The following is a 19,227-nucleotide window of genomic DNA, read 5'->3' on the forward strand; positions in this document are numbered from 1 at the left end:
AGCTGGAGGCAGGCTTCCAGTTTGTGTTGATGAATTCTACTTCATCATGCTCTCCCTGGCTTTACATCCAGATTCTCTTCATGACCACTGGCTCTGCTGAGGTGTCTTCACCTCAGCTCCTCGACTGAGTAAGATCTAGTCCTTTATTCCATGCCACTTCATGCTTCTGCCTCCCCAACTGAACCCTAACTGATACATTCATTAAAATGCCCAATGAAGACAGATGTTCTGGTCCTAGAAGTCTTTCTGATTTGTTCATCAGGAAGCAATCCCATTCCATGTAAATGAACCCATTTCCTTTCTACATGGTGTTAAGAATAGTCACTATCTGCCCAGCACAGTGGAATAAACTTTATGTACAGTATATGATTTACTTCTGTAATAGCTGAGCAAATTAAGTATTATTAGCCTCTCTATTCTGATGAGAAAATGAGGTTCAGAAATGTCTAAGTTCAAACAGCTCATGTTCTTTTAAATAGAGCATTATTCTTAGCCATCTGAATCTTAAAAAGACAATTCTTATCTTTAATGTTGGGCCCTTTTACTTGGAACTGGTTATATACAAGAACCATTGTCCTTGAGGCCACTTTGAATTTACGATAATAAAAGAAAACACGAGAAGGTAACTTATTCTCCTATTTGAGATTTCAGGAAAGTTTGCATCTAGTTAATCTAAAATTATTTGCATAGAAAGAATAGGAATTGAAATACGGATCCATTTCTCAACACTGCAGATTGTTTTTGGTTCAAGTCTATTAGGATACTGTTTTGGCTTAACCTGATACCTGCAGAGATGCTAAGAAACAGATTTAACAATATCATTTAGATCCAAGACTCCAGGTTGAGCTCATGCACTTTGGCCTGCTGCCAGTTGCTGTCTGAGCCAAAAGCCAAAGATGAATATGTGAAGGGTGCAAACAATTTAACACTGTTCTTGGAAGCTATCCTCAAGAAACTGGGCCTTAAACTTCATTCTCACATAAGACTTGGGCCAAGAGATTCAGATATGCAGTCTATTAAGAGAAATCTTTGGATGAGATTTTGGTATATACAGCAAATGATTAGGTCTACAATTTTGTAGAGTTGGAGGGTGCTGAGACCATCAAGGAAGCTATGTATTTTACAAGTTGAGTGAAGAAAATAATTTGATTATTGGTTAGGGTATTATTAATGGTGGCTCAGATGGTAAAGCGTCTGCCTGCAATGTGGGAGACCCGGGTTCGATTCCTGGGTTGGAAAGATCCCCTGGAGAAGGAAATGGCAATCCTCTCCAGCACTCTTGCCTGGAAAATCCCATGGATGGAGGAGCCTGATAGGCAACAGTCCATGGGATCACAGAGTCAGACACGACTGAGCGACTTCACTTTCACTTTATGGTCCTTTAATCAGAAGAGGCTTTAAACAGTTCTAGGGGTAAAATGATTTTACCTGGAGTTTCATTAAACTTGAGATGCTTGATTAAATGAGTTATGGTGGTGAGGTAATATGGGTAATGTGATAATGGGAGCAAAAAATGTCTATTGCCAACAAAACTTGAGGAAATTTTCTCAGGCTATGAAGCTGGGAGAGATAGGCCTACAACATAAAAAAGAATGGGGTTCTTTAACCTCTCTGATAAAAACAGGTATGTATCCAAATAGTCTGTAATTATTGACCACAGCAACCAAGTGAAGGGGCTCTCATCAGAATTTATGTTTTGTTTTATTTGTAAAAGGCAACAAGGAATTGATAGTAAGATTTAAATTTAATAAATTTAAAATTAATAAATTCTTAATTCAATTCTTCTGTGTCCTGTTCTGCATGATGCCTTGCTAATTAAGCCAGATTTTGTGTTTTGCTTCCTGGCAGCCATTATCTAGCCAGGAACTGGCAGAATGAGGACCGGACCCTGTTTGGTTCAAACATGAAACTGATGGGGCTGACTTTAAATAATTTGTTTTATACAGTGTAAGCAGAAACCTCTCTAAAGCGTGAGGGTGTATTAGTGAATCTTTTTTGTTTGTTTGCATAACTGATTAAATGTAAAACATTTATAAAATAAAAATTTTTTCCAAATGTTTAAACAATATTTTCACCATTAATAAAATTTATGCATTTAATCAGTCTCCTAGGAATTCCACTAAGTCACAGGCCCTATACATCAAATATTTTACAGGCTGCCAGCACTTTAAAGGCACCACAGAACATAATAATAAAAGCAAGATGGATTACTGTTGCACTTCAGCAATACAAAAGTGCAATATGTTTAGCCCTTTTGTTCAGTATTTCTGTGGTTATTTTTTGGAAGTCTTTTAATGATCCATTAATTTCCTTTAATAGTTAAAGGACTGTTCAGTTCATCTACTTCATCTTGGGAGAGTTATATAGCTAGTGGGCTTTGAGGATTTGGTTCGTTTCATCTAAACTGTTAAACTTCAGTGCATAATTGTCCATAACATTTCCTTATTATTCTTTAAATGTCTATGAGGTTTGTAGTGATAACTCCTCTTTCATTCCTGACACTGGTAACTTGAGTCTTCTCTCCTTTTTCCCTTTGTCAGTCTCGCTAGACACTTTATCAATTTCTTTTTTGATTTTCTAAAAAGAGCTTTTCTTTTAAAATATTTTTTAATAAAGCTTTTGATTTGATTTTCTCTATTATGGCTTTTTTTCTGTTTTCAAATTTCATTTCTTCTCTCTATTGTCTTCCTTATGCCTGCTTATTTCTTGTTATTCTTTTTCTAATTTCTTGAGGTGGGAGCTTAGTTTTTAGATTTGACAACTTTCTCCTTTTCTTTCACTCACTGTTTCAACCTTGATTTGCAGGTTATGAGGTCTTAGTTCCATGATCAGGGATTGAACCTGCTTCCCAGCAGTGGAAGTGCTTAGTCCTAACCACTAGATCTCAAGGGAATTCACTCCCCTTTTCTGATATAAGCATTTATTGCTATAATTTTCCCCTAAACATATGTTGTGTTTATATCTTCATTCAATTTTCCTTGAGATTTCCTCTTTTATCTATGGATTATTTAAAAATGTGTTCCTTAATTTCTGAGAGGTTGGAGACTTACTTGTTAATTGTTGTTAATTTCCAGTTTGATTCCATTATGGTTAGATAACATACATTGTATGACTACAGTTCTTTTAAAATTAAAATTTATCTTATGACCCAAGGTATGGTCTATCCTGATGACTGTCCCACTCATACTTGAAAAGAATATGTATTCTGCTATTCTGGGGAGACCACTGGTGGGTGGGTAGTCATTCAGCACTCTATACTCTTGCAGAATTTTTGTTTAGTGGTGCTATAAATTACTGAGAGGGGTGCTGAAGACTTCAACTATGGTTATAGATTTGTCAGTTTCTCTTTTTCAGTTCTGTTGGACTTTGCTTCTAGTATTTTGAATCTCTGTTGCTTGATGCACATACATTTAAGATTTTTCTGTCTTCTTAGTGAATAGACACTTTTGAGGCCTGTTGTGGTAGAGAAGGAACATGATTTTTTTAATGGTTTTCACAAAAATCACTACTAGTACAAATTGGTCAGGAAACACAAGTGTATTTTCCTCCTAGACTTCTTTATGGATTTGCATTCTATAAAACGGTTTCATATTTACAGATAAGAAAAGTCAAGATTTCATTTCTTCTACTTTTTAAAAACCACATAACTGTATTTAAGACATAAATAGACAAAAACTGTATTTAAGACATTTCTTCTACTTTTTAAAAATCACATAACTGTATTTAAGTGGGTTTCAGCAGTTTTTGACTGTGACTCTATCTTAGGCCAGCAGATCCTGTGATCCATTTGTTCCCAGTTTCTAGTGAAAAATTAATTAGGTTATACTAATAGAATATGACTGTAAAAGTACTGTAGGGTGTGGATAATTCATAGTACCATTTAAAAAAAATTATGGGTAATATGAATTACAACATGCTAGAAGGTAAAGCACTGGGCTTCCCTGGTGGCTCAGACGATAAAGAATCCACCTGCATTGCAGGAGACCCAGGTTCGATCCCTGGGTTAGGAAGGTCCCCTAGAGAAGGGAATGGCTATGCACTCCAGTATTCTTGCCTGGAGAATTCCATGGACAGAGAAGCCTGGCAGGCTACAGTCCATGGGGTTGCCCACGCAACCCACAACTGAGTGACTAACACACACACACACACACACACACAGAAGGTAAAGCAAGCGACCTAAAGCAAACTAAAATCAATAGTCTAATGATAATTTATAATAAAAAGGCAACTGAAAACTATAGGTAACTTAAAATCCTGATGAGGTACCAACACAGTATTCCTCCTGAAAGCTGTGGGAACCTGAACCATATACACTTGGGTTTGTATGAGAAGAGCAAAACTGCATTGTTGGTTGCATGAATATCAGGCTTTTAGGAAAAATAGTGAATTGTAATATTCAGTGAACTCTACTAATGCATCATTTTATGGCTATTCAATGTATAACCTTTTGAAGTCATTTAGTAAGCTACTAGGAAGCAATATATAATAACAAGGGAAAATTAAAGTCTCTGAAATTATGTGGTATTTGCCTATAAGAATCAAAGGAAGGTCTATCATTTCTACATCAAGCCTCAGTCACTAAGAGCCGTTTACTAAATTTGAGAATCACTGCTCTAGTGAAGTGCTCCAGTGGGAAACACTTGTCACAGTCCAGGCTGTTCCCATGTAGGGCTTTGCCAGTGCTACTATGAATTTGGCATTAACACTCTAGAAATAATGAAGTCATCCATGGGAACCAGGAAATACACATGATATGAATAGAATAACATTCAGAATGGATATCTAACACATCTGCATGCACCCTGGTGAGGAGAAGATTCACATCACACTGTACCACGGCTATTATCTAGGTGAGCAAAGCCAAAGTGTGGAGAAAGTGGTTGTTATAAACTGTTAGCTCAGAGATGGTTATTTAGCCACTGAAAATAACTGCTCTCTTATTTTAGTTACATTGATCCTGAAACAATGCAGCTAAGTCAGGCCTATACTAGACAAACCAACCTTTATAATTGCAGGTGAATTATAAATGTTTATAGGCTGACAATACAGCATATTTTTCATCTTTGTGATAATACTAGCTCTGGCTTCTCTAACAGATGGTAAAATCCTTATGAGCAGATATGGCTTTATTCATCTAAAAATGTGAGTCTTGGAGCCAGACTGCTTGTACTTATATTTCAAGTCTGTTATTTTCTGCCCATATGACCATGGGCAAGGTAAACTGTGTTTCAGTTTTTCAAAACTAAAGAATTGAAGAACTTCTGAGTAGCAACCTCAGAAGGTCAATTTGAGGATTCAATGAGATATAAGTTCAATAAGTATATAAGTACTTAGCATAGGAACTTAGTAAGCAATAGGTAAATGTTAGCTATTATTAGTAACAGCAGTGACAGTATTCTTATTATTATTTATATATATTCCACAATACTTATTGTGCCTTAAAGATAGTTTGGCACACTAGAATTGCTGTTGAGTCTCTGTTAAATTACATTGTTTTGGAGAAGGAAATGGCAACCCACTCCAGTATTCTTGCCTGGAGAATCCCATGGATGGAGGAGCTTGGTGGGCTACAGTCCACAGGTCGCAAAGAGTCGGACACAACTGAGCAACTTCATTTTCACTTAGAGGGGCAATTTGAAACAGTTGGGACAAGGATAAATACTTCTACATATTTAATTTTTAAATAAACAAATAAAAGCCTTTGATTTAAACATTTCAAAGAAAAATATTTTCCCCTTACTTTCTCATCAGTGTGTGTCTACAGAAAAAAGTCTAAACATGAGCAAGTGGGGTAAGGTGGTAATGGAAGTAAATATTAAATCAAGAAATCTTCCACTTACATGAAATAACAGCATAGAACTGAACACATTTACTGTTGGTGGTAGTCCTGCCCATTCTACCAACGTTCAAATCCCAGCTCTACCACTTTACTTATTAATCCAATGTGTCCCAGCTTCCTAATCTATAAAATGAGGATAATACTAGCACCTTCCTCCTAAGTTTTTTTATGAGTATTGAGTTAAATATTACAAATTACTTAGAATAGTGTCTGTTTCACAATGTTTATTTAACTGTTAAAAAAAAAAAAAAGATGTCTTTTAACAGCTTTCCACCACCTTCTCCCAGAAACTCAACCAAAAACCCTGTCACAGTTTGATGGAAATAGCTAAAAGGACTTATCATAAGTAAAACAGTAACTGAATGTTTGCAGTTATAGCCTAAATAGCTAAGACAAGCCACACAAATGTTGGACTGTTAGGAAACGAATCATCCAGATTTTTTAACGCCTACTCAAAGTCTGTTTTAAGTCACCTAAAATCACATTATTCAGTTTATGAAAGTACACTTGCAGGTTGTCTAGATCCATTATCAGATTTTACTTTTTTGGCATCTCAGTGTGTAGATTTAAAACAAACCATCACTTTGTTTATAGATTTACTTCAGCAGCTTTAATGTGAGAGTAAGATGTCATATGTATATACTATTAAGGATTTAAAAAAGCTCTGAATCTAATCATTCCTTATCTAAAGCCTTTACCACTGCATCTGGATTTCACACACACACGTACACATACACATACACCAGATACTGCTGTCTGCCCTTCCTTCATGGGCTATCATGTCAGAAGAGGGTTTTCACAGCTAACAACTCCCACATTTTCAGGCAGAGGATCAGTAGGCAAACTAACGTCATACTCTTTTGAAAAATACCATCACATGCTTAGCAGACAGCCGTACTGTGACCTCTATAATGAGAGGTCAGGGATAGGAAGAGAGCAAGAACTAGTTGGAGTGGAAGAGGCAAGGCTAGGCTGAGGGGGAGCTAATTGGGTTGCCCTGGTGGCACTTATGGAGCAGGGCAGTGCTGCAAATCAGTTCCATAAAAGGTGCAAACTGGGACCTGCTTTGACAGGGAGCCCAATGTGGTAAGTATAAATTTCTAGGTGCTTCCAATACTCTTATAAGTGGATGGATGTTAAGAGTTAGGCTCCACATGGTCTGTTGTCTGTACTGGTAAACCAGCCAAATCCTTCTTGGAGGAGGTGTCGGTAAGGGCAGAGTCCCAGTCTTTGTAGTAAAATGGTAACTGATAAAACAAAGTAGAAATTAGTCATGTGGACTAGACAAACATGACAGAAGACATTCAGAGTCCTACATCTCTCCCCAGGCACATGGGACACTGAACCTATGGTAATAAGTTCTTGGTGATTCCCACTATGAATACACCCCAACTGAAGGCCTGCTTGTGCTGGACGGGACTAGCCAAGGACATGGAGGTGGCTGTTTTTGCAGACTGAGGACATCAATTGAGAGATACTGAGAAAGGCATTAAAGTTCCAGTCACATTCACTCACTTGTTCATTCATTTACTCATCACAGTTTTATTGAGCACTTATAAGGTAGTAGACCTAGATTAGGTACTAAAATATAGTGCTGAACAAAATGGAGAAACTATCCTTTCCTGCCATGGACTTGGACATGCGCTCCCTACCATGTATAGTGAAGACAGACACTAAGCTGATAATCATGCAAATGAATACATAATTGTGAATCGTAAAGTTTTCCAAGAAATTATATAGGGTGCTAAGAGACTATAATAGGAGAAACTGATTTAATTTAGGGGGTAGGGATCAGATAAAAATCTCTCTGCAATCTCAGCTTTAGATAGGAGCCAGCCAGAGGTAAAGACCGAGTAGAAGCATTCTCAGTAGGGGGAAAGAGAAAGTGTTAGTTGCTTAGTTGTGTCCGACTCTTTGAGACCCCATGGATGAAGAATATGCCAAAAATGAAAGAGGTGGCAAAGACTGGTGGATGATTAGGGTAGTTAAGGCAAAGAGAATGATTTCCTTTCAGATAAGTTTAAGAAAAATACATAAACGAGAATAACAAATATTGAATTAATAAAAATTATGTATTTTACAATAGCATAAACTTCTAGTCTTTATTATTATATAAACATTTCTGCTATAATTGCTAAGAGGAATGAGTCACACTGAAGTCAAATTGTATTTGCCTGGCTTTGTGTATTTTTATTAGGCTAATTTCCAGAATACAGTAATAAGGATTATAATCTAGGAGCTTAAAAAGGAACACCCTACACCCTACACTCCCCCCTCAACACACACAGCTTTAGTAAATTTTTTAAGGGTATTTATTGCTGATATGATCCTGCTACAAAATTAAACTAAATTTTTCTCTAAATTTCAACTCAGACCACATGGAACTAGTATTATAGCAGAGACAGCAGCCTACGAAACTCCATATTCTATCTTTATAGTCCTCTTCCACTTAAGTTCTATTTCATTAAAAAGAGCTGTATCATCCAAAGGAATAATTGGTAAGAATGAAGATAATGGTTCATTATGAAGGTAAGTGAATTATATATTGATACTGATCTTGTGTTTAAGAAAATTAACATAAGGAAACACCCTTTTATTTTATATAAGTACATATATACAGACTAAAAAACACCAATTTCTGTGAAATGTAAAAAGCAATCATTTATGTATATGCTATTTTGCCTCCCAAGTCCAGGCATTTTAACTATAATACCCTGTAGTCTTGGTAATAGATAACGCTGAATAACTGCTCGAGTTTTATAACAGCAGCGGCTCTGTATGTTTTTTTGAACTTAATAAAAAATAGTAATAAAGAGCAAAAGAGAAACCTGGGCAGAAATCAATCCAGTTACTAAAAATGCTACTTAAATCAGCATATGAGCACACACATTTCTTTTGAAGTAAAGCTTTTCCAAAACTCACTCATTAGTTATTAAAGCTCAAATTCCTATGTGTATGCAATCCCTAACATGCACGGAGGACCAAGGCAGAGTGTGGAAAGACCCCTAGTGGTCTGGGTTCTAGTCCTTACTCTTGCACTTTTTTTGCAACATGGCTTTGGGTTAATCACTTAACCATTTTGAGTTGTCATTTGCAAATACAGTTGTAGTGAGGCTTAAAAATACATAAATGTGGAAACTCCCTTGATAACTGCAAAAGTGCTAAATTAATCAACTAAGGTCCTCAAAAGAACTTAAGTCTAATAAACAACTCATCAATAAATGTTCTTTCTTTCTGAACACTGGTCATAGGCATTTAACATACTCTTTGGGATTAACAATTATTTAGATTTTTTAAAAACAAGAGACCAGAGTTAGAAACTGCTCAGCCTTTCACTCTGAAATTAGTGGGTCAGTGTTACACGGGAGGATTTCCTCCATGATTAACAATATTCTTTACCCTGTACTGTCTCTCTGTCAAAAATTAGTTGGGATAAATATCTATCTGGGAAATATCATGTTACAAACAGGATATAGAATAAAAATAGGGGGCAAAAGTAGGCTCTTCTCTCTTTCTCGGAATAAATTTCTAGAAGTGAAGTTACTAGACCAGGTTCTTCATGTGCTCATGCTCAACCACTCAGTCGTGTCCAACTCTTTGTGACCCTATGGACTATAGCCCACCATGCTCCTCTGTCCACGGGTCCCCAGGCAAGAAGACTGGAGTGGGTTGCCATTTCCTCCTCCACGGGATCTTCCTGACCCAGGGATCGAATCTGCCTCTCTTGCATCTCCTGCATTGACAGGTAGATTCTTTACCACTGTGCCACCTAAACAATGCCTTTTAGAAAGGTGCTAACAATTTATACTCCTAGACGATGCTCACAATACACCAGTTTTACCTTTTACTATGTTCCATAATTTAATTAGTCAAAATCCACAAGACTCAGCTATTTTTCCTTCCTCACACAGTATATTCCTGTCCCAATGTGCACGACAGGATGGCACAGGCTGAGTGTTTGAATGAGCCTTCAATTGCTTACTGTTCCTCTTAGGATAAATCCAAACCCTTTAATAGTTTACAAGCTCTGGGTGAAGTGGCCTCTTCTTCCCTCTCTAGCCTGATCTCTCACTACCAACTCCCCTCTCGAATAGGCCAGCTGTCTCTTATGTTTCGATCTTTGTTCAGGCTATTACTTCTGACTGGAATGCCAGATTCTAGAAGGAGCTTAGTGTTAAGAGAGCATTTCTGACTAGTAAGAACAAAAGTGTCTCCCATCACACAGTTCTGAGTATTGATTTCAGACAAGTTTCAAATGTCTGTGGAAAAAATAATAACCTGATTACTCAGTTATTCAGAGAAGCAGGTTTTGATAAGGGCACTGTTCTTGCAGAGAGGAAGATGCTGGGGACAAGAGACAATAGAGAACAACTGCCATAGAGAACTGTACTCCTGCATCAACCCAAATAGATGAAAATATTTTCCTACACTTCAGTTTTAGGAGAGAATTATAAGTAATAAGATATTTAAAAGATGTACTCAGGAAAGCAACTCAAATGTAAGTTGTTAAATTTTTCACATCTTGTCCATCTAGATGGTCTATCTTCCACAGCAGTGACATCAAATTTTTTTGATGCTGTGAACATGAAGCACTGTTGCTCAAATTACTTAAAAACCTGTAGCCATGTTTTTCACGGTCTTCTAACCAAAATGTCATAAAATGGGTCGATTTTGTGATTTGAAAGTCTGGGTCAGTAAGATTATCAGCCTCCACACTACCATTGTCCTAGTTTCTCATCATCCACCTGGCCTGGGCTTAATGGCCCTGCCTTTGGCCTTGCATCTCTTGATGGATGCTCTTAGCACTAGAGAGATCCTATAGGCCAATCTCATCATGCAAGTCCCCAGGATGAAATTCTTCAGTAGCTCTTTATTACTGCAGCAAAAAGCCTAAGTATTTTATCATACAATTCTCCACTTAGCTCTCTAGGGGCCCATTTACTGCCCTTTCTCACATGCTTTCCCTCAATTTTTAGTGAACCAATAACTCTGAGCCACATAAAATCGCTGGAACATACCATACACACACATTGGTAGCGCACCTCGATATGCCTCACCACAAAAATACAGCTACTCGTCTTTCACTTTTTACCCATATGCTCCTCATTCTGATGCCTCTTCTCACTTCCCAAGTGGGCAAAGGCCCTTCTTCTCCTACACTCTTATACTGACTTACTACAAATTGTATTAGAACTCTCCGTGTGTCTTTCTTTCCATATAATGGGGTGCTATCTATATCTTTTCATCTTTACTTCAAGAATCATGGTCCAAGTCTACTGTACAACAGATGTTCATTTTTAAAGAAAATCATAAATATATTAAAAATCCTATCTTTAAAGATGAACTTTACAGCTATTCATTTACTGTATATTATCACAATAATAATTGATCAGCTAATTAATTATTATTCTCCATCAGTTCTGTGCATAGGAAGTTATGAAGTTATATCTTTAAAAAAATAAGCTGCTACAACATATGCACTCACTGAACATATGAAGTTATATCTTTAAAAAAATAAGCTGCTACAACATATGCACTCACTGAACATATGAACTGAGGGACAAATCAATAAGTCATCAATTTTTGGAAGATGGCAATGACGACCCTGTATGCAAGACAGGGAAAGAGACACAGATGTGTATAATGGACTTTTGGACTCAGAGGGAGAGGGAGAGGGTGGGATGATTTGGGAGAATGACATTCTAACATGTATACTATCATGTAAGAATTGAATCGCCAGTCTATGTCTGATGCAGGATACAGCATGCTTGGAGCTGGTGCATGGGGATGACCCAGAGAGGTGTAATGGGGAGGGAGGTGGGAGGGGGGTTCATGTTTGGGAACGCATGTAAGAATTAAAGATTTTAAAATTAAAAAAAAATAATAAATAAAAAATAAAACATTTTAAATCTTAAAAAAAAACACTTTAAAAAATGTTTTTTCAGGGTATAAAATCTAAATTAAGGATTTTTTGTGAAAATCTGACAAGAGGATAAAAATAAATAATCTGGAATTTACCAAAAAGAGTCAATTGCCAGTCTGCCAATAAAACTGTCATCACAGAGTCTTTCAGAGTGTACTTACATGGTACAGTGTGGCTTCTGGCACAGGTGTGCCCATGATGTCTTGTCTCAGTGCATCCATTTGCAAACTAGGTAGCAACGAATAGTGAGTCGGGCTACTACTCTTATCACCCTTCTTTTTAGACTTCTTCCCTGTGTCTTTTTTGCTGTTTCTCTGAAACATGTATTCTTCTTGAGCAATTTTTTCATTGCTCATATATCGGAGTAGAGAGTTTTCTAAATAAAAAAAGATAAATACACCAATGTAGATATGCAAATATTCCAAACTTACCATCCTTTAATTGTACTATTAGATTTCATTTCAGAAATGTAACTTGATTTCCTTTATAAAACACCTTTGTAGTGAAAATATGGAGAATCTTAATTATTTTGGGTCACAGGACAACAGGAAGTTGATAGCCTATAGAGTATTTCTCCAAGTTTTAGCTCTGAACCAACCATATCAGAATTACCTGCAGAACCTGAATCATAAGTTTCAGGTGTGTGGCTCGTAACATTTTTAACAAGTTCTCGCAAGGAGATTCTGCTAAAATCTGACAACAAACATCCTAGGGAGCATCCTTGGAGAAGTTAAACCCCACATTATGGACCAATAGTGAGGAAACTTAGTTGAAAAAATTTATGCTTAAATTGATAGCCAGAACTCTATTTCATAAAGCCTTTATTCCCCAAGATGTTACTATCATATCAAGTCCCAAAAGGGTGACTCAGAAAAGGCATATAAGTGTTTCTTTCTTAAAATATTTTTCTTGATTAATTCTATAAAACAGAAGAGGTTAGAAACTGAAGTTTGGAAAATGGAGTGAATACATAGATGTAAAGTAATCTCAATGCTCCTATATTTACCAACATTTTCAGAAATGCTCATTCCATAAAACAAGTGTTAAGAAGACTAATGAAGCAGATATTTATGCTTGCTTATTTCTGTGTGGTCTGTGGATCTGTGCATTAATGAAATAAATTTTGCACACTTGCTAGAAATAACAGGCAAATGGGTTAAACATGTTTTAAAGGAAGCTTCATGAAGTCATGTTCTATGAAGAGTTCTTTTTTTTTTCTTTTGCTTTGTTTGTTTCTGTTTTTCATCTATAACTTCATGGATCTTATTTCAGAAAATGGAATTAGCAGCATGACCCATCGGGCCCACCATATCCATCCACACTTGGTTCAATCCCATTTAGTAGTGAAATTTCCCGTTGCCTTCTTTACTGCTCACCTCAATAGTAGGATAAGTGAACATAAAAACTTACTTTTGGTAGATACTTCAAGTGTAGCCCACCCCCAAGTAAGAAGATAACCCTGAACAGCAAACAGGAGAGAAAAAAGCAAAGCAGGTTTTTTTTTTTTTCTTCCATTTTTATATGGTTTTCTTTTAGAGACACTGGCCCAGTTTCTACTAGCTTTTACCCATGTGCTTCAAAACTCATTTTAAGGTTATATTAATACAAAAATAGTGAGGTTGGCATTGTGGACCAATGGGGACTGATCACAAACACTTCCTATTCGTTGAACTTAATTATTTTACGCAGTTTCACACTTCTGACCTTGTTTTCCAAGTATTAAATTTCAAATAACAGATATTACTTTTTTTAACACTGTACTTATCTACCCTAAATCCCTTAGCAGGCATTCAGAGGAGATATTTACTTAATAATAGATCAAGACAGTTGAGGGTTGGTCTGAATTGGTTTGGGTGTATCATAAAAATCAATAAGAGAATGAATAGTTTTTCACTGAAGCCATAACATCCTATGTAAAAAAACATTTAAATCTGCTTTTTGTTTCAACAACCCAGCCTACACTGAAATTCTAGAACACTTACCTCTTCTACTATCTCTCTTCATCTTATTTGGATCTTCATAGTCCCCCACCCAATTATATTCCACTGGCATAGATATAGGTCGTAGCTTGCCTAAACACAGAGAACAAAATTCACATCACATTGTTTTTCTTCCCCATGTCTGCTCAAACTTAAACTGACTTTTAGCTACAGTCTGCAAAACACACTCACTCATATGCAACATTATGGTTGGCATTTGTGAAGATGAAAAATATGTGTGTTTTGAGCCAGAAGGTGAAACTGCCTGTGGCAATTGGCCAGGTGATAATGCAAACTTAAGGCACTTTTTATAAGTAATACAGAACAGCCTAGGTTTGCTCTCTTAGGAGCCCCAGACTTTAAGAATGTGGTCCTTTACAAAGAGGACCATTATTTTAGTGACTTCATTTTCTATAACTGGATCTGTCTTATTCCTCAATGCTCAAATATCTTTATTTTGATAGCCAATCTTCAAGACAGTAGCCCCTTGTATTTAAGGTTGGAACACAGTATTAACTTCTCATCTTTACTGCTTCCTAATTCCTATCTGCTTTTTAGATACTACCATGCTTCAGCAACATGGCTAGATTCTTTTCTACGGCCTAAAGCTGGGTCTGCCCTTGAGCATCTCTTTTGCTATTATGAACTCTAGTTTCCAGATTCAAGTAATCACTGCTTTGGTCTGTCCCATTTTCCTCTGGGTCTGTGTTCTTGCTAAACAGCATTTTATTTTAGCAAGCAGAACTTATGACATAGACTTTAAGGATAGCTTTTTGGTGAGGATGATTAATTAATTTCTGATCAATTCAAAATGTGTGAAGCACAAAACAGCCAAAAGAAAAATCACTCACAAGTTTCAAAAGGACATCTAGGACAACACCTAATTCTCAAAATTATAAGAAATAAACCATTACACTCATTTTACCAGAGGAAGGGCCTGGGATAGAGTATGCAATTTACCCAAGGACACACAGTTGGTAAGTGTGTAGTACCAGGGTTCAAACCTAGGCATTCAAATAGTACTTCTGCAATAACTTTTGGTAACTTCAGTATTCACCCACTCATATTCTGGCCTCTCAGTTTTTTGAGATTCTCTCCATCCATTCTAGTGGTCATATGCTTAATCTTGATCACCTGAAAAGGCAGTAATTCTTCCCAGTATCCCACTTTTCAACTAAAACCTGTGTTTTTAGCACATCCTCCACAGCACTCTAACAATTTCTCCTTTAATCTACCAATCTTCCCACCTTTCAACACCTCTTGGCCACAGTACGGTCTTGTCACTCTCCCCCTTGGCTAGATTAATTTCACAATCAAATTGTTACAGACATTCCACATATTTCATTAAAAAATCCATTAAGATACTTGTTTCTCATTATGTTGTTAAGGGAAAAATGTGACAACTTAATGGCATTTTTCCAATACAGTTTATTCAGTATATTTTACTAAGCTCTTTGAAATTTGAGGATGAACTAGACATGACAAAATTATTAATGACCCACAAATGAAGTATTTATTTAGTGACTTCCTTACAAGGTGTGCAAACGACTTCATAAATGATCACTTCAGTTTCCAAATTTTCATGGGATAGATCTCTGCAATTTTACAGAGAGAATCTGGGTGAGCTGATGTAGGTGACACGTGATCATAAGCCTTGCAATATCTCTCTGCTACTGTCTCATAGTTAAATTATTCTGTTACTTGGCTTTTCATATCTGTTGCACATCTGGAGCATTCTAACCAGGATCTCTATAGAGGTACCAATTGTACACTGTATTTCTTACTGTAGCCTAATAAATGTAGAAAAGGTCAAAGATAGATACTTTAGGATTTTGTTTGAATTTTATTCTGAAATTAATGGCAAGTAGCTTTTTAAAAAAGATGAACTATATCTAGCTGCAACTAAACACAAACAGAACACGAAATATAATTTAAAGAATATTTAGCACTGGGAATTATAATTCAATATCTTGTAATAATCTGTAATATATATATAGATGAATCACTTTGATGTACACCAAAACCTGACAAAACATTGTAAATTACACTTCGATTTAAAAAATGATTAAAAAATAAAGATCTACTAAATTAAATTTAAAAATTAATTAAAAAAATTTTAATTTCCAGTCCTACTCCCAGCCTCTAGAGACTGCAGGGGGCTGGGGAGTGAGTTTAATTACCAACGATCAATTATTTAGTCAACTGTGCCTATACGACAAAATCTCCATACAAATAAAAAGGACAGGGTTTGAAGAGTTCCCAGGCAATGAACAGAAGGAGAGTTGAGGAGAGTGGCACCCTAGGGAGGGCACAGAAGCTCCTAGCTCTTGCCACATGTCTTGCACTATGCATGTATACCATCCAGCTGTTCCCATGTTATATCCTTTATAATAACCTGGTGATCTACTAAAAAAACAAACAAACAAACAAAAGAATATTGACAACAATGGAATGCCTTACAATGATCAAATACTGTTTCAATATGAAACTGCTATGCTTTAATAGCAGTGTACAAAACTGTCTGAAAATAAACTGACTTTTTCCTTAGCCAATAAAGTATTTTCAGTGCTATTACACATGCTACGGTGCTCTGTGGCAGAGTTAACTGCTTGCTCTACTGGGCTCCCTTAGCTCCTTGGTATACATGATCCTTAATTACACTGTATTCTATCTTTCTGTTTATAGTTTTTTCTGCTTTTTGGCAGGAACTGGGTCTTATATATCTTTGTTATGAAAGTTCCTGGCAAGGATTCTGACCCAGAGTGGGTATTCACTAAATTTCTTTTGAACGCTTGAATGAAAGGATGCTAGACATTGGGGAGATTACTGGGCTGTTCACTGGATCCTACTCCTTTTTTTCTTACTCAAGAGCATCTCTTGAATAATTCTACCTTATTTTCTCTTGTAGCATCAATTTCCCCTTTCTATCCGTGATTCCCATTAGCGTACAAACATGCTGTAATGTCTACAGTCTTAAAAAATAAACAAACCTCTCTTCGCTAACAGCCACCCCACAACCCCTTTCTCTGGTCCCCTAAGAAAAGCTCCTAGAAGTCTCACTTTGATTTTCAGTCTCCAATTTCTCTCCTCTTTCTCCCCCTAGCTTTATTGAAATATTAGCAGATTCATGTTGACATATGGCAAAACCAATGCAATATTGTAAAGTAATTAACCTCCAATTAAAATAAATAAATTTATATTAAAAAATAAAATTTACACATTAAGGCTGTACAGAATGACTTTTTGAGGTATGTAATGTGATTGTATGTATACACACACATACATTGTGAAATGATTACCACAAGCAGGTTACGATACCCTTCACCTCATACAGTTACCGTCTGTGTGTGCATGTATGACTGTGTCCACTATGTGGTGAGAACACTTAATTTTTTTTTTTTTTAAATTTTAAAATCTTAAATTCTTACATGCGTTCCCAAACATGAACCCCCCTCCCACCTCCCTCCCCACAACATCTCTCTGGGTCATCCCCATGCACCTGCCCCAAGCAAGCTGCACCCTACGTCAGACATGGACTGGCGATTCAATTCTTACATGACAGTATACATGTTAGAATTCCCATTCTCCCAGAGAACACTTAAGATCTAATCTACTCTCTTAGCAAAATTCAAGTGTATATAATGGAAAACATCACAGCGGTTCTTCAAACAATTAAAAAGAGAACTTCTGTAGGATCCAGCAACCCTACTTCTGGATATATATTGAAAGGAAATGAAATTAGTATCTCCAAGAGTTCACATTCATTGTAACATTGTTCACAATAGCTAAGATATGTCAACAATCCAAGTGTCCATCAACAGATGAATGAATACAGAAAACGTGGTGCATGAGCACGCGCGCGCGCGCGCGCGCACACACACACACACACACACAGAGGAATATTACTCTGCCATAAAAAGGAAATCTTGCTGTCTGTGATGGCGTGGATGAAGCTGAAGGACATATGCTACATGAAATTAGCCAGGCACAAAAGACAAATGCTGTATGATCTCACTTATATGCAGAATTTCCTTTTCTTTTGAATCTTCTCCAGTTAAGATCTTGCCCCTCAACTCCCCTAAAACTACTATTGTCAAGGTTACTAATGCTTCCATGTTGCTAAATCCAAAAGACAATTCTCAGAACCCTTGACTTTTCTTATCTATCTGCAACATTTGACACAGAGGATTATTCTTTTCTTGAAATACGTTCTTCACTTGGCGCCCAGGATACTATCTTTCTCTGGTTTTTGTCTCCTTTTCTCTTATTAAACTCAAATGCATACTTTAGAGCTCAGCAAAAATGTCATTTCCTCAGGGATATTCTTGTTGAACTTGTTCTAGGTTGGATTTCTCTGTATTTGTTTTTCTTTCATAATTTTTTTCATAATGTGTCACTTATAGTCAAGTATTTATTAAATTAGTTGCTTGAATTCTGTCACCATTCTAGAATGTAAATTTCACAAGGGAACAGAAATTTCTCTGTTGTTCACCATGGTATCTCTATCATTTACCACAATGACTTAAACATAGTTAACAGCTCAATATTTGTTAACTGATGACCTGTTAAGAAAGTAAATAGGGGACCTTCCTCATACATTGGAGTTAAAAATGGTCCAAGCTATATGGTTAGTTTCTATTTTCAAAGTTTCCTTTCCCTTTCTTCCTGTCAGCTTTCCATCCCCCCTCCCCCTCACTTTCCCTCCCTTTCTGACCAACCACTTTCACTATTCTAACAAATTGAGCCTGACAGAGCTGTGTGCTAATCAAGCAGAACTAGAAATCCTGCCTCCTGATTTCTTATCTAGAAACATCTCCATATTAAACTACCAATGGTGCATGCTGAAATACTACTGAATTGCTGCCTTTTTCAGCCGTATCCCTCCCCTACATTTTTAAAACTCTGGCCCCAACATGCTAAAATCATTACATTTCAGGATGATATACAGCATCTGAGAAGTAATTTTCTCTATTACAGTTGCCAAAGAATTGGGGGAAAAAAGGCTGCAGAGAAATTTCTCTTTATGTCTGATGTACCTTTTAATTGCTCACAAAAGAAGCTTTCCCTAGAAAAATACACACACACACATATACACATCTGTTCTGAATACTTTAGCCAATATTTTGATGAAAATGAGTATAGTAAGGAATGTTAAGCTATAAGCATGTCACATACACCCATCAAACTCCCCACATACCAGACAGAAAAATTACTTTCAGATGGTTGACTGCATTTCTAGGAAAACATCCCGAGGTTATTTAAGGTAGAGAATCACACATTTAAAGAGGAGTAAAACTGAATTAAATGGAAAGTCAGTACTTTTTAAAGGATAAAGGCAACATATCTGGATCTAATAAAATAAGTAAGAATGGGCACTTTGATCTCTGGGGCCATATTTTTAAAATTTCACTTCTAGATAAAAGAGTTTGGGAGAAAAACTGGCTTGTAAACATCACAATGTGATGATTATTTAAGTACTGGATTTA

At 36.5% G+C, this 19,227-nt stretch overlaps 1 protein-coding gene across 5 annotated transcripts in view; it reads right to left on the reverse strand.

Moving 5' to 3' along the window:
• The window catches only part of CNKSR2 (connector enhancer of kinase suppressor of Ras 2), a 283,532-nt gene that overhangs the window by 82,148 nt on the left and 182,157 nt on the right, over positions 1 to 19,227 (reverse strand). For 3 of the 5 annotated variants that reach the window (XM_018043876.1, XM_018043878.1, XM_018043880.1), the window contains 2 exons: positions 13,745 to 13,834; positions 11,924 to 12,138 (listed from right to left, as the gene is read on the reverse strand). In XM_018043876.1, the coding sequence (XP_017899365.1) occupies positions 11,924 to 12,138; positions 13,745 to 13,834 (305 nt within the window). The remainder of the gene's footprint in view (positions 1 to 11,923; positions 12,139 to 13,744; positions 13,835 to 19,227) is intronic. The other 2 variants (XM_018043877.1, XM_018043881.1) reach the window with 1 other exon arrangement.

Source organism: Capra hircus (assembly GCF_001704415.2).
Source record: "Capra hircus breed San Clemente chromosome X unlocalized genomic scaffold, ASM170441v1, whole genome shotgun sequence".
Lineage (NCBI taxonomy): Eukaryota > Metazoa > Chordata > Mammalia > Artiodactyla > Bovidae > Capra > Capra hircus.